General features: G+C 38.9%; 1 protein-coding gene across 7 annotated transcripts in view; it reads right to left on the reverse strand.

Moving 5' to 3' along the window:
• The window catches only part of DGKI (diacylglycerol kinase iota), a 201,550-nt gene that overhangs the window by 71,727 nt on the left and 114,243 nt on the right, over positions 1–15,580 (reverse strand). For 5 of the 7 annotated variants that reach the window (XM_019006711.2, XM_019006712.2, XM_033514424.1 and 2 more), the window contains 6 exons: positions 13,075–13,130; positions 12,145–12,207; positions 11,848–11,921; positions 10,392–10,503; positions 7,310–7,509; positions 3,787–3,849 (listed from right to left, as the gene is read on the reverse strand). In XM_019006711.2, the coding sequence (XP_018862256.1) occupies positions 3,787–3,849; positions 7,310–7,509; positions 10,392–10,503; positions 11,848–11,921; positions 12,145–12,207; positions 13,075–13,130 (568 nt within the window). The remainder of the gene's footprint in view (positions 1–3,786; positions 3,850–7,309; positions 7,510–10,391; positions 10,504–11,847; positions 11,922–12,144; positions 12,208–13,074; positions 13,131–15,580) is intronic. The other 2 variants (XM_019006713.2, XM_033514423.1) reach the window with 1 other exon arrangement.

A 15,580-nucleotide genomic window follows, 5' to 3' on the forward strand; every position in this document is an offset into this window, starting at 1 on the left:
ATTTGAGTAAAAAAAAAAAAATCAGTCCTTTAGGCAGTGTTTGCAGTGACAATGAATGATTAATGAATTACCTGTCTCCTAGAGAAGAAATAAACATGAAAAATTAATTAAGTCTTACAGTGTTTAGAACAATTGGAAAGAGGAAAGCTTATCCAAAAGAGAAAAATGAATTCACCTTTCTTTCAAGATCATACTGACAGATCTTGGAAATGATACATTAAAAATAAGTTTCTGACAGCATCTATCTACTTAAAACATAAGAACTGCCACAACAGAGCAGATTCATTCAGTCTCTTCTATGGACGAATTTCAGTGCTTTACAAAAGTTCACTTTTTAAGGTAAAGCTCTAGCTAAGCTCTTTACCTAAAAGAAAAAAATACCCTTGAAATTCTAAGCTCTACAACATATTTTTTTCTTTCATTTGGGAATCTGAGCTAGATGAGCAGCCATGTCATAAAATGCTGGGCCAATGTACAGTCACCTTGGTTAGGAGAAGCATTGGAAAGAAAAGATAAACCTCAGAGATGGGATGAGAATTTCACGATAGAACAAAATAGTATAATAGTAATAAATACGGTAATAATAATAATTGTAGCTATAAGTGGGAGGTAGAGACAGTTTCAAACATGAGAGAAAAAAGTGATGCATGATACAACTTCTCACCATGCAGCATATACTCAAACAGCAGTCAGACCCCTCCCAGGTAACTCTTCCAGTTTACATCCCAGTCATGACCTCCTCTGGTGTGTTTGTGCCAGCTTACCTGGCCCCACTCCCTCCCAGCTTTGAGTGCAGCTCCTCAGCAACAGAGTGTGAGACACTGAAAAGTCCTTTACTTGGGATAAACACTACTTAGCAACAGCCAAAACATTATTCTTGCCATAAATCCAAAAAAACAGTTCTGTACAGCTACTAGGGAGAAAATTAGCCATGTCACAGCCAAACCCAGGACATAAGTGTTATCCCAGATATGCCAAGTGAACCCAACTAAATTCTTTGGCACTTCATTATCTCACAATTGCTTCAGCAAATGCACTTTGCTTTGTAGAGGCTAGACCCACACAGGTATTTAAAGTACAGACACATACTGAAGTTCCCAGTAGAATCCTGGTACTTGTTTTTCTTCTCCTGAATGCTAACTGTGGATCTCTCACACTTTACCCTTCTAAGTACAGTGTGTTCTCCGTAAGTAATAATCCCTTTAAACAGAATTATAGAATTTTTTGGGTTGGGAGAGACCTCAAAGATCACTTAGTTCCAACTCCCCTGCCATGGGCAGAGATACCTTTCACAAGACCAGGTTGTTCAAAGCCCCATCCAACTTGGCCTTGAACACTTCCAGGGATGGGGCACCACAACCTCTCTGGGCAACCTGTTCCAGTACCTCACCATAAGGAATATCTTCATAATATCTAATCCAAACCTATATTTTTTCAGGTTGAAATGATTCCACTTGTCATTATATGTGCTTGTAAATGGTCCCCCTCTCCATATTTCTTGTAGGCTCCCTTCAGGTACTGGAAGGTCACAATTAAGTTACCCCAAAGCCTTTTCTTCTCCAGGTTGAGCAATCCCAGCTCTTTCAGCCTTTCCTCATAGGAGAGATGTTCAATCCTTCTAATCACCTTGGGGTCCTTCCACTGAGCTCACTCCAACAGGTCAGCATCCTTCCCGTGGCGGGGACCCTGCAGCTGGGTGCAGCACTGCAGGTGAGGTCTCACAAGAGCAGAACAGAGGGGCAGAATTACCTCCATTGACCTGCTGGCCATGCTGCCTTGGATGCAGCCCAAGATATGGTTGGCCCTCTGGGCTGCCAGAGAACACGGCATGAAACCCATGTTCAGAAACCCACATGTTAAATAGGAAAAACTGATGAAGAGACTATGAGACTCAATGCCCTATAAATCATGTTTCAGAAAAAAAAGAGAAGATGCATTTGAAGAATAGCTCACTTTCTACCACTTTCTCCCTTACACCTTTCCTCCTACTGTTCCTTATTAAACCCTCCTCTTATAGACAGTAACCATATTAAGCCTAAGAAAGTTGATTCTGTTTGGAATTTGGATCTCTAAAAGCAAAAACATTATTTTCTATTCCCCTTTTGTTATTCACACAGGTTTTATAGGTATACTCTGCTGCAATCATTACCACATAAACTCCATAAATGAGTAGTATTTACAATACCAATTGATATTTCTGATATTTGTATTTTCATTTATGCAGATTTTATTATTACTATTTTTATTTATTCAGATTTTGTAATTTAAAAAACAATTACAGCCTACCTATAGTGTTTATTCCACTTGCAGAAGGACTGTAAGAGCTACACAAGTAAATATTTTATTTTTCAATGGTAATTTTTTCAGCATTCCTTTGCATCAACCAAACAAGACAATGTGCATCTTCTCAGCTCTGAACATCCAGCAGGAAAATGCAAGTTTTTACCTTCCTTCTAAAAGACCCTCAAAAATACAGCACTAGTATTTACTTACATACCTTATATGAGCATTTGCAACGCATCACACTACAGTTCTACTGTCTCTGCAATAATACACCATATGAGCCTAATAAATTGGCTGCCCCAAATTCCCATGCATCTCCTGAAACAGAAATCCTGACATTTATCTAAGACAGGCTATATACATCACCAGGTCTCAGTAGGATCTGCCCTGCTGTTCAGTAGTAACTGGAACTCATTCTGCTTCTATGTTGTTCAACAAAAAAACAAAGGAATATTTGAATCTCAAAGCCATCATAATCCAAATCAAATTTCCCTGTTACCTCATGGGTTCTTATTTTAATTTTCCAGACAGATTAATTGGCAGCCCCAGTGCAGCAGCATGTTTAATCTATTTTTACAGATTTTAAGATACAGAACATCTTTGACTTTCAAATTAGTTTGGGGCTTGCAAATCTTTCTCTCCCTGCTTTATTCTGACAGCTGATATAAAATGGGACATTAAAATGAACTACATCAAAACTTGGAGGTCATTTTCCAAGGGGTATCCCTGAGCTTGGAAATAGTATTCATTCTCCTAGACACATAGTTCAATGTTCTGTTTAAGAAATAAAGGTTACCTCAACTTTTTTCTAGAGGTTGATTTAGATGCTGACTTGGTGAGACAAATTGGTTTCATTATTCTTCTCAGCAGAATGCAGCAAACTGGACCCATAGAAAAGGCACACCAAACTGGAAGTCTTTCCTTGTTTGCAAAATAACAATGAAGTACTTGCGGCCTTCTGAAATCTCAGAGAATGACAGAATGGTTGAAGCTGGAAGAGACCTCTAGAGGTCATCTGCTGCAAAGCCCTGCTCAAGCAGGCTAGAGCAGGCTGTCCAGGATCATGACCACACAGGGTCTGATCATGACTAAAGATGAAGATTCCACAGCCTTGCCTTTTGGCAATCTGTGCCAGTGCTCTGTCAACTTTATGATAAAAGGCATTTTTTCCTCATGTTCAAAGGAAACCTCCTTTGTTGTATTGAAAAGATCTCATCTCAATACTTTCGAGGAATGAAGCCTGGCATTAAACTTTAGATGTGCCTGTTGCTATGGATGTTTGGGGAGCTGGCTCATGGTTGAACCTGGTCACCATCACCACACCTGCTCTTGGCTACTGTGGAAGTGTGCCCTTCCTGGCAAGATCCTGTGCCCATCACTCATGCTGTCATCTGATCTTCCCATTTGTCACTGGATTTTACTGCCCCATCTCTTGGCTGAATGACACAGGTTAATAACAATAGGCTTCGGAATTTATAGAATAGAAAAAAGCCAGATACTCACACAGTGAAGGAATCAGGGGGAGCCGAGACTCTCCTCAGGTCAGCAGACTGCACTTTATGGATACTATAAGGCAGCAGGAAATGAGTGGCCGGGAGAAAAACAGCACATGGTGAGGACAGACAAGGAAAAAAGGTGGGAGAGAGAGAGAGAGAGAGAGAAGGAGTGGAAGAGAAGAAAGAAAGAGAAAGACACACAACATTTAAACAGAAACGAAAGGAATGCGTCACATAAAAGTTGAATGAAGGGACATGCAGAGCTCCGAGTTCACACCAGGAAGCCAAGAGCAACTGAAGACATGCAAATGGAGAAAATCATTGCTATGTGCCACACAGGAGCTTTCTAACGACACAAGTGAGGACCAGTGACAAGCTGGCACATAACTGTACAAGGAAGACAAGGGACCCCAGAATTTCTTCCACAGGCACTGAAAAATTTCAAAGCAACAGACTTGGAAGTAGGTCCAGAAATGCAAACAAACATTGAAGCTGAGATCCAGATGGATGGAATTGTCTCCAAGGGCTGACCATCTTTAATTACTGTTTAAGAAAAAAATACCCTTACTGAACATTTTGTATCCACAATGACAAGTTGCTGTTTCCATTCCTCTTTCTCATACCTTAGGAAAACTTGTATTTTATACGTAGTGACTCACAGTATTAATTTGCCTGCTTTATATTAAATGTTTCTATTCAAATTATCCCTTTCTATTTCTTGAATGTATCAAATACGTTTTATCTAAAAGCTCTTCCCTCTTCTTTCTCTTCCATTACACAGGATGCTCTTCCTCAACCCAAACTAAAAGTCAGTGAGAGCAAAATACGTTTTGCAGAAATTCAGAAAGTGTTCATTAACTGAAACTTACTGGGGAGTATACTATGCAGGAGTTTCGAATCAGAAAATTATTCCTGGAAAAGCTAAACCACGGTTTGTCTTCTTATTCCCCATAATGTTTGGTACAGCTCACAGCCACATTCTTGGCTTAGTCACAGAAAACCAAGCTATGTGTTGTCTCTTTCACATGCTATGGATCAATAGTGGAGAACAGGAATGAGAACTTAGCTGACAAGTGTTTAAAGGAGAACAAAAAAAAACACCCACAGAGGATTGGGACAAAAAAAAATAAATACAGAAACAGTGTAAAACTTCTTCAATTAAGTCTTTTTCTACTCAGTCCCACTTCTTATCCGGCAATAATATCAAAGCTAACAATATAAAAACTCTGCATTTCTGTGACCAAGATAATTTTCTAATTGCTTTCCTGGCAAGGAGCTCAAGAAGGGCTGTCTAGTAATTAAGGACAGCTCCAGACCCACTGACTTATCTCACACATCTAACATTCAAATGATAGTCATAAAAAAACCTCTTAATCTATCATGTTCAATCTAATACAAGGCTTTCTGGGAGATTCCAACAGAGCAAGGAGTTATATCCTAGAGATCAGGTTAAGAAAAATAAATAAGCATATTTAATTACAAATTTCTTCACTTGTGCAATACTACCAATTAGCATCATATTGAACGAACTCCTTACAACACTAATATGCTTCCTAGATTTTAACCTTTAACAAGTCACTTATTTTTTATCACATTAGAAGATTCAAACCCTCTCTCCTTCCTTTTCAACACCTCAGAGTGAAGTACATACACAGATATATATATAGAAATAGATGTAAATATATACACACACAGTTTCTGATATGTGAAGCTGCGACTACAGTTCCTGACAGATCATTTGCATTTTCCCAAGACACAGATCTGCAGAAAAATACCTCAGCCAAATCAAAGGACTCTGACAGCAATTTAGCGTACCATGGCACATTTAAATCAAGCTAAACCATGAAGAATATCCACTTGACAATTGGCATATACTATCTGCATTTCCCTACCACAGTTTAAATTCAGATCTAAAAATCCAAACCTAACCATGCTAATTATTGGTTTGAAATACCAAAAATTCTCTTTTAAAATTTGCATTAGCCTCCTTCAGAGTAGAAAAAGATGTCCCAGTATTGCTCTCTGTTTTATTCTAGCTTTCACTAATGATTGAGGAATGAGGAGTTGTGGTTGGGTGAAATTGGAATTTGCTGTCCATAGGTAAGAGTCTACTATTCTCTGCTCAAGAAAGATGAGTACACCTTATGTATTTTCCAGTCAAATAGAAATTGCACATTAGAGAAACAGGCTTCTACTGCAACTTAAGGCATTAGTCACAGTAAGAGAACAGAGAGCTAAATTAAACAGGAACATATTGAAAGTAACCAGGGTGGCTTTGATTACATTAATAGATTGACAGGGGATGACAAAAAACTCTTAAGGGCTGGAGTCCAAGTTTAAAGTAAAGGAGTATTTTTCTCTAGATATACAGCTGTAAGGCACACAACTTTTAAGACAGCTGGAGAGAAAAGGTGTGCCTAATATCTCGTCCTTTTTTTCCCCATAATATGAGTTAGTCTATTGAAAGGTATTATATCTCTTTACAGAGCCTGCCTCACCATTACAATAGCAACAGCAAAATTCCCCACCCATTTCCCCCGAAATATCAAAGCCTCGGTGCATGAGTGTTTGAATTAAATGTGGATCCTTAATATATTTAGGCCATTAGTTCAGTATCTATGGATAAGGGACAGACTGTTTTGCTTCACATTTAGAATCCTTGATGAAAACCAGCCAAGTCCCTTGTATCACTCATTTTAGCAGCAATAAAGGATTGCTATAAATCCTATACAAGGATTACAAAAGTACCCTCTAAAAAATAATCTAAATTATTCTATTGGATGGTCATTTCCATAGGTCAAAATGTGACTATTTAGGTTTCTTTTCATTAAAATATATCTACAGTATTATATTACATTATATATTACAGCTTGTAAAGAAATTTTAATCATGAAAAGGAATGTTAGTCCTGTGTATTCCTCTTCACTATCTAGTAGTTTCAAATCTTCTTAGCTTCTCTCTAGTCATATTTACAATAGTCATTTCTCTTTTGAGTTTCTAGACTGGAGAAGTATTTCCTACAAAGTACAAACAGTTCTTTCAGGACATTCAAATCTTTCTCCATAAACTCTGCCAGGCAGCATGTGCTCACAACAGAGACTGAAATATGTCCTGATTAGCTCTTGATTGTGGCAATTTCTTACGGGGTCTTCGATGCAGCTTAAAAAGCAGATCAATAAAGCTGAGAAACTAAATCAAAAAAACTTCAAGGGCAAATGGCATACATATGCAGAACCATCAGAAGCCAGGGGCACACTGCCAAGCCTGCAGAAACCTCTCTAAATAAAGAAATACATAACAGAAAGATACAACACCAGTCTAAAAGCAAGACAGGAGTAACTCAGAAGATAAAGAGTAAAAGAAAGTCAGATAAGTATTTACAAAAGAGTGAAAAGGGACTTCAGAATATGTGATTTTTTTAAAATTTATTTTTCAAACGCACTGCAAGTCCAGTACATGCAAAATCCATGACGGAATATGCTGCCCCACACGGGCCTCCCGCCGTTAGGACATGCACATATGCAACTCACTCATTCAGCAAAGGCATAGATGTTCTCCTCTTGCTTTTCTGCACCATGTTGGCTTGGTTCCTTAAGGAGATCCGGATGAGGGAGGGAGCCAACCGACAGGGTTCGCCATCCACTTGCATGGGGATAGATTTGTACGTCAAAAGCGTCACCTCCCGGCACTGGTGCAACCTCTCTCCGTGACCACCCACCTGGAGAGCAGCCTGCAAAAAACAAACAAACCAAAACCACAAACAAACACCACACCAAGCAGGGAAAAGAAAAGATACCTCAGAACAGAGATAGCTGAGGCAATTAACGAACCCAAAATGCCACTTTGCTGACAACATCCATTACACAGTGATCCACACCTAAGCTATCCTAAAAGAGCACAATGAAAGAGTTTTCACCCCAAAACTGCAAAGCAATACTTAAAATTTCCTAAAGAGGAGTGGTGAGCAACAAGCAGCTATCTAGCCACATGCATTATAGGATTCATCATCTATATACACATGTGCATACACAAATTAATAATTGTGTTCATTCTTAAAGTTTTCAATTTGTTTTGGTTGGTTTGTTTTTACAATAACAGTAATGCTAATAATTATTTGCTCTTTAAAACAACATCCTCAATTAGATACATCTGCGAGGCAGAAAAATGATTCCCCCTTCCTGAACAGAGTAGTCCTTAATGTGAATTAGATAAATTTAAATTTTTTATTATGAAAGCTTACACATCAAGTCAACCTCAACATTAGACAGGCTGAAAAGAGCAAGCATAAGAACCTTGTTAAAAAAATTAAAAAGCATGTTTAAGAATTCATTTCAAAGAAATTAAGCAAGTCAGACAATGAGCAGATCCTTCAAGTTTCTAGACAGACATGTTTGGGCAGAAATGTAGTTTTTTTAATGAATATTACTATTATGTGACAATTAACTCTCATCTCTCAGATGCAGAAAAAAATTCTCATATTACTGCAATGCTTACAGAGAATAGCCTAAACACAAGTCAAGGCCTGTGCACTTAAAATTATGGATCAATTGACAATATGATCAGTAATATAGTAACGCTTTCTATAAAGTTCTTTCCCTTGGTTTCGCAGACCCACTTAGGTACAACAAGCACATCTGAGAGACATACAAGGCAAGTTAGGATTTTATCAATACAGTCTAGGGTTACAATCATTCTTCAGCATCACAACCAAAGTACAACTGTAGACCCTCAGTTGTCAACTAGGCTTTCTTTAAGGAGAAACTGCAGCTCAAAGGCCCTACTTAAATTCAACCCCAAGTGAAATTGTTGGCAGATTTTGAGATCTGTCTAGACACTTCTATTGACTAGAACTGTGTTTGTGGCAAACACAAAAAAAAAAACCCTTCTGACTGGAAACTGTCAGTTTCTACATGCTAAAGATAATTTTGACAGCATTTTCAAAAACATGCCCTAAACTCTTCACATTTATTCCACCAGATCTACTAGGCTAATACTGTGTCCAGTTCTGGCCCCTCAGTTCAGGAAGGATGTTGAGACGCTTGAGTGTGTCCAGAGGAGACAACGAGGCTGGTGAGGGGCTGGGAACACAAACCCTGTGAGGAATGGCTGAGGGAGCTGGGGTTGTTTAGCCTGGAGAAAAGGAGACTCAGAGGTGACCTTATCACTCTCTACAACCTCCTGAGAGGTGGCTGTAGGCAGGTGGGGTCAGTCTCTTTCTCCAGGCAGCAACTGATAGAAGAGGACACAGTCTCAAGGTGCACCAAGGGAGATATAGTTTGGATATTAGGAATTTTTTTTTTTTACAGAAAGGGTGATAAAGTCCAGGAATGGTCTGCCTGGGGAGGTGATGGAGTCACCATCACTGGATGTGTTTGAAAAAAGACTGGATGTGGCACTCAGTGCCATGGTTTAGCTGAGGTGTTAGGGCTAGGTTGGTCTTGATGATCTGAATGTTTTTTCCAACCCAGTCATTCTGTGAAATGGACTAGGCCCATCAGAAATAAAATAAAATAAAATAAAAAGAAAAAAGGCCAGGAAAGTACCCTTAACACAGACAAACTTTTAAAGGAGAGATTGATCAAGACTGCCTTTTGCTTACTTTGAAGATTAGATTTGCTTGAGTTTCTCTTTGAGGTGACAAATAGCCATTATTGTGGGCATTACTGAAAGTGATACAGACTGAGGGCAGGTCACACAACAAGAGAGTTTAGCTAGAACAGGCTTATCCATCTATGTTTTAAACTAGCTTACATAAGACAGCAACAACAAAGGCCTGTGGGTATGGAGCTATGTGTGAGCTATAAAAACTTGCCAGGAAGTTCAGTTATGGGCCTTTCGCTGGCCACACTAAGTCCAAGCTGCAGTGCCTTAGGTAGCATGGGGATAATTGTCAGCTCTGGTTTCATTTAACCACCCCCTGAACACACTGTCACAGTATTTGACCACCGTCACAGCAGGACACAAACAGGTATTTACAGCGAAATTGCTTTTATAGTAGCTCAGTTTTAGTTCACTTTAAGGACAGCATTGAAAGAAAGTGCACTGACAAATTAAAATCATTGGCTGAATTTCCTTTTCCTAACAGAATAAAGAGGAGAGATATAATTCAGGCAAAGAATACTAATAAAGTTTTCCACAGCCATTTCTAAAGTTCCTCAAGATTTTTGGTGAGCATATGGAAACTGTATGTACATAAAACTTTATATAATATTTCATATTTATATATCAGCTATACCTAAAAATAGACTTTAATGCCATAGATTGAAATATATAAGAGTTAAAAAGAAAAGTGTGTGTTTATTTGATCATAGAGCATGCCCACAGCAAAATCATGAATTCATGCTCTTATCATACTGTAATAATCTTGTTATTTGACTTTGGAGCACTGCACATGCAAATCAGCCATATTTTGCATGCAATACTTTTTATTATTAAATAACATTAAATAGCATTTCTCTTAACAATTGGACCCTGCCATTTAACAGCAGAGCATGCTTTGGCCTTATCTGACTATGGGGAAACACATTTGTTTTTCAATAACAGGGAATATTTTGCAGTCTGCAGTGCTGCCCATGGAGTTCACCCAGCCTGGCAGCACCCCCATGTACTCACCAGCGAGGCCATGGTGAACCCAATGACTTCAATGTAGCCATCATCATGACGCTGGGGCTCAAAGTCTCTGTGATCACCAGGGTTCCCCCAGGGCATTGTGCCAGCACAGTACCTACAGAGAGAGGTTTGGAGAGCCAGCTGGAGAAAGCAGCCTGCCCTGATGGGTCCTGACTAGTAGCCTTTTGGCCTGCTCTTTTTGTTCCCAAGCTGATACAACACTCTCAGATATATTCACCATAAACTTTATCAGGTTCCTCTCTGAGGAAAATGGGGAAACACTAGGAAATAGGTCATAGAGCAGCAGCGCTCTTTCCTCCCTATTTGCTTTGATTCCTGCCGGTGAGCTGTTGTGCCATAAAGCTGTTTTGGCCCTCTTTCCTCTCTCCCTGCTAGCTCAGCAGTTCTAACAGCACAAGGAATGCAAAATGCTGCATAGCTTGAGGAGGCTGGAAGACATAAGAAGCAGGAACAGATACAGCTGTGGCATCTCTCTTTTCCACCATCAAAGAATAGATGTGAAAGTGATCTAAAAGTGATAGAGGTGGGAACTTTGGAGAGGTGACACCAAGAAGAAGCTTGCAGTACAGGACTCAAAAGATGAAGTGTTTGGGACTGCCTGTGGAGCAAAGTAGGTGGTTGTCTAATGGTCTCCAAAGTAGGGCATGCAAGAAAAATCCACAACTGACAAGACAATTAGAGTGCATGAAGAAAAAAATTATTTTTACCTTTAATAAGAAAGCAAACATTAAAATAAGTGTTTGTCTCATCTTTATGACATTCATTCTTAATTCATATTTGTGTATGCTTTATATTGCTTGTAATACTAGTATAGAGGTACATGTATATGATTTATAAATATATTGGGGTGGTGCTTAAAAGCTTTTTACTGATAGAAATGTACAATCAAATTAAGTTTGGAGACTACTGTCCTAGACAGCCAGAGATTAAAAACTTTTGATAATTCAGTTATATTTTTATTATATGTTTTTTTATTTTTATTAAGAACACCTTGTAACATGTTAAAAACTATGACTTCTTTCAGCAGTCTCATATTCCTTTACTGGTAAAACATTTATCCTTCCCCTCTCTCCATTTCTGTCCCCTCCTGCCCCTTTCCTCTTTTTCACACTTTGATTCTAATTAAGCAAAAGACCATGTATCTGTCTCTTACTAACTTGTTTGCAGGTTAGAAGTACAGCTTTTCAAAGTTTGTTTGTTAAGCATTTCTACTGTCTTAGGATATTCAACTTTTTAGAGAACAGTTGTGCTGCACCCTAAACTCTGATGCCATTCTGCATAAATCATTAACAGCATTATAAGCAGCCAGCTCTCAACAAGGTAGCCCAGAATCAAAATGCTTCCTGCACATTCACCCAGCCTAGGACAACTAGTAGGTGCCTTTTGAAAACTATTGTTATTTTTCTTGTATAACATCAAAAATCTGTCTTGAGCTTACCTGGGTATGTTTAAAAACACTATACACTGGAACTTCAGCTCCTGGATCTTTGGAGTCAGGTCTGTACCATCACACTACAAAGCCAAAGTGACAGAGCACAGAGAAATTGCTGAATGGAGCCACAGACAAGAGAAGTGTTGCTGCTTTGTAGCAACTTTCCCAAGACTTTCCTTGGAATGTGTTGCAAATGTCATGCTCAAAACTGAAAAGTAACAGAGCCATTAAACTCTCACCTCACTCTCTCTCTAAACCTCCACCCCCTTCCCACAATACTATGACACAATTTCTTATACTTACCACAACTTTAACATGCTTGGATAAATCTCTTGAGCTTCTTTGCAGAAAGTCTGTAAAGGCTGCCTGCAACAGAAATAAGTGCAGGAATTAGCAACACTTCCTCTCTTTTTTTCTCCTAAGTTCTTATCACTCCACAGGACTAATTACCAAAATGACATCCTTTGGTCAAACTTACTCTCCTAGAAAATGTGACTTGATTTTATTGTTTTAAATTGTGACACTTCTTCTTTTTGGAGCTTAACTGAAAAAAAGTCCTTGGACACCCAAGCACAATGGTATCCTGGACCATTAAGCACAAAGTCTTGCTCACATATTTGTTTCCATGTTTAAGGCACATGGGTACAGTGGGTGTCATCATCCAGAAATACATTATATGTCATTTATTATCAAACTGATGTTTGCTCTTAATGGCTTCAGAATAAAGTGTTGTTCATTTGCTTCCTGAATGCACAAGTGGGTATTTATATGTGTATATTCACCCATCATTAATTACTCCAAAGATCTAATTTGTGCCTGTTTTATGATCCTACATCCAATACTGTTCCTCAAAGCTACTAAATACAGGCCAAAACTTTGGAAATTCTTCTAGGAAAGTCAGTATCAATGCAGTTCCTAAGCCCTGAGAGAAGCAGAGCAGTGCCTTAAGAAACTTATGAGCCAGAAGCAGAGGGACCAAGGTATGACCAGGACTGTGTCAAAGGTGTGGTACTTTCCTCACCTGCTCAGCTCTGTATAATAACAGTACCACAGGCTCTTTTCTACAGACACCTGTGTGTGGCACTGACAGAAACAGCATGTGTGCACTTGAAGTTGTAACAGGCAAAATGAACTGGCATGAGCTCCTGACGTGAGAAAGTGAGGAGGAAGGTAATTAAGAAGACATTCAAGCAACTAAGTTAACATCATTCTGTAAGACAAAGCTGTACTTACCCCTGCATAAAACATTTTATTTCTAAATCGGCTGTTGAATTTCTCTGGATTTGCTTCTGTGAAAGGATGAAAAATAAAAATATGAACACTCTAATAAAACAAGTAGACTTCATTATACCTTCACACTCCCTGCCAGCACTACAGTGTTTTCAGTGTATCACTCATCGAAAATATTAACATAAATAGGTTTTCCATGTGTGAGTCCCCCATCTGTGCCTTTCTCTGCTATAAGATTTCAAACATTCATATTGAATCCTTCCCTTTTCTCATAGAGAGTGGAAATAGAGGGCAAGAGGGGCAAAGAGGTAACGAGAATTCAATCAGTTAATTTAACGCCTCAGATTATTCATCTTATGATCCCTCAATAGAATTTGTAAGACTTCTGTTTCTAACAATGGAGAACAAATCTATAAGAATTATTAGAAATTTATGAAACAATAACCCATGCTTTGAACCAGGAGTAAAGCATTAACAAATTATAAGAGTAAAGAGCCCCTAAATTCTGATGTGTTAAAGAGTTACTAAGGAATAGACATTTCTACCTAAAGATCTCTGCAGGAAAAAAAAATTAGTTACTCTAAAACCTATTTAGAAAGTCATTTAATTTTGATTAGACTCCAAGCAATGAAGAATTTTAAGTCTAGTAGTAATGTACATCAAATGGTTAATTATTCTCATGGTTAATGTAAATGTGGCCATTTCCAGTCTTGAAATTTTCAGTCTTCAACAGCCAGCTGCTAAATCTTGTTATGCCTCTCTGTCAGATTAAAGAGCCTTCAACTATCAGATATCTTCTCCTTGAGTAAATACATATAGGCAGTGATTAAATAGCCTCTGAACCTTCTTTCCAATAAGCTAAATGGAATTCCCTTTATCTCCCAATATAAGGCACATTTCCCAGAATACAGCTCATTCTTGAGCCTTCTTGGAAACTGCTTTCCTTTTGTGGCACCTAGAGATTCCAGAACCCTGTACTCAGTGCCAACTACTCACGGTGGTTCATTGATGCTCCAGTGAAAACATTAAACTACCAAGGCAATCCTTCTGGCTAAAGCATCACATTAGTGTGGACACGTCCAAATTACCTCTCAAATGACCACTTAAAACAATACTTCTAGTTCTCTTGAAAGCCACTGTATCTCACAAAATAAGGCTCCATTTTGTAAGAATGAGCTGCTTGAGGTTTCTGGTCTGCTTCTTGGCTCAGTTAATATATCTGCTGCTGTGTCACAGGTGATTCAAGCTCAGTCAGGGCCACTTCTACTTCAAACAATCAATTTAATTGCATTAAGTCAATCTCATCTCACATATTGAGCTCACAGCTCTTTTCAAAGAGTCTCAACACCCCATGCTAAGCAGCAGAAGGCTTCTGAAGGCTTTGGTGCCTGTACTGCACATTCTCTCATGTGAATATCCCCAGTGGTTTCAGACAGCAGACACCACAGCACTGGACCTTACATGGATCTAATGACAAATACTCCCTCAACCTACTGGTCCTACTTCAGCCAACACAGATGAGCATGGGTAGGGAGGAAGGACTCTGTGATTTTAATATAGAGCCTTAAGTTGATTAGAGTGTAACTTTGATTGTAGAAGTAAATGATTGAGTGCATATCCAAGGCTCACTCCATCCTCACCATTCCTAAACCATCAAGGAAGCAGAAAATAGAATGTATTCAACTCTCTGTGTGCAGTGGCAGGTTTTGTGCAAATGAGCAGTCCTGCACAGCTGAGGGACCAAACAGCACGTCAGCAGGGATAAAGTAAATTGCATCTTCCATGCTCTACCAAAGCATAAGGATACCAATGGAGGAAGCTGGAAAGAGCCACTACCCAAAACACTTCCTAAAGAAGCAGAGCTAAATGCATTAGCCTTGGATCCAGCCCTCAAGTCTCAATCTGATTAGTCACAAGAAAAGTGTAGAGGTTGCCATGGAAAAGGCCACATTAATATGTAGGATCCTCTGAGACACTGCAATCACTGCTTATTCTAAATATAACAGCTGACCAATCTCTACTGCATAAAGTGTCCTGCTAGGCTGAGAGTCCATATCAATTTATCTTATTTTGGTTTGCAAGCATGTTATTCATTTGTTTTAATACTATATGTGATTAAATTGTTCCACATAAGCAAATGCATACAGCCACTTACCTCAAGAGCACAAATGCTATAGCTACGAAAGTACTTTACATTTTGCTACTGCTGCTAAGAATTTCTCTGGATTGTCATAAGTGCTAAATAAGATCATGATCTGCTCTGCTTTGCTTAATTCACTGAGCCAGGGATACTTTGGGCTGGAAGGAGCCTTTAAGGTCCATCTAGTCCAACCCCCTGCACTAGGCAGGGACATCTTCACCTAGATCAGATTGCTCAGAGCCTCATTCCACCCAATTTTGAACATTTCCAGGGATGGGGCATCTACCACCTCTCTGGGAAACCTGTGCCAGTGTTTTACCACCCTCATTGTTAAAGACTTCTTCCTCATATCTAGTCCAAATTTACACT

This window comes from Parus major, chromosome 1A, assembly GCF_001522545.3.
Source record: "Parus major isolate Abel chromosome 1A, Parus_major1.1, whole genome shotgun sequence".
Classification (NCBI taxonomy): Eukaryota; Metazoa; Chordata; class Aves; order Passeriformes; family Paridae; genus Parus; species Parus major.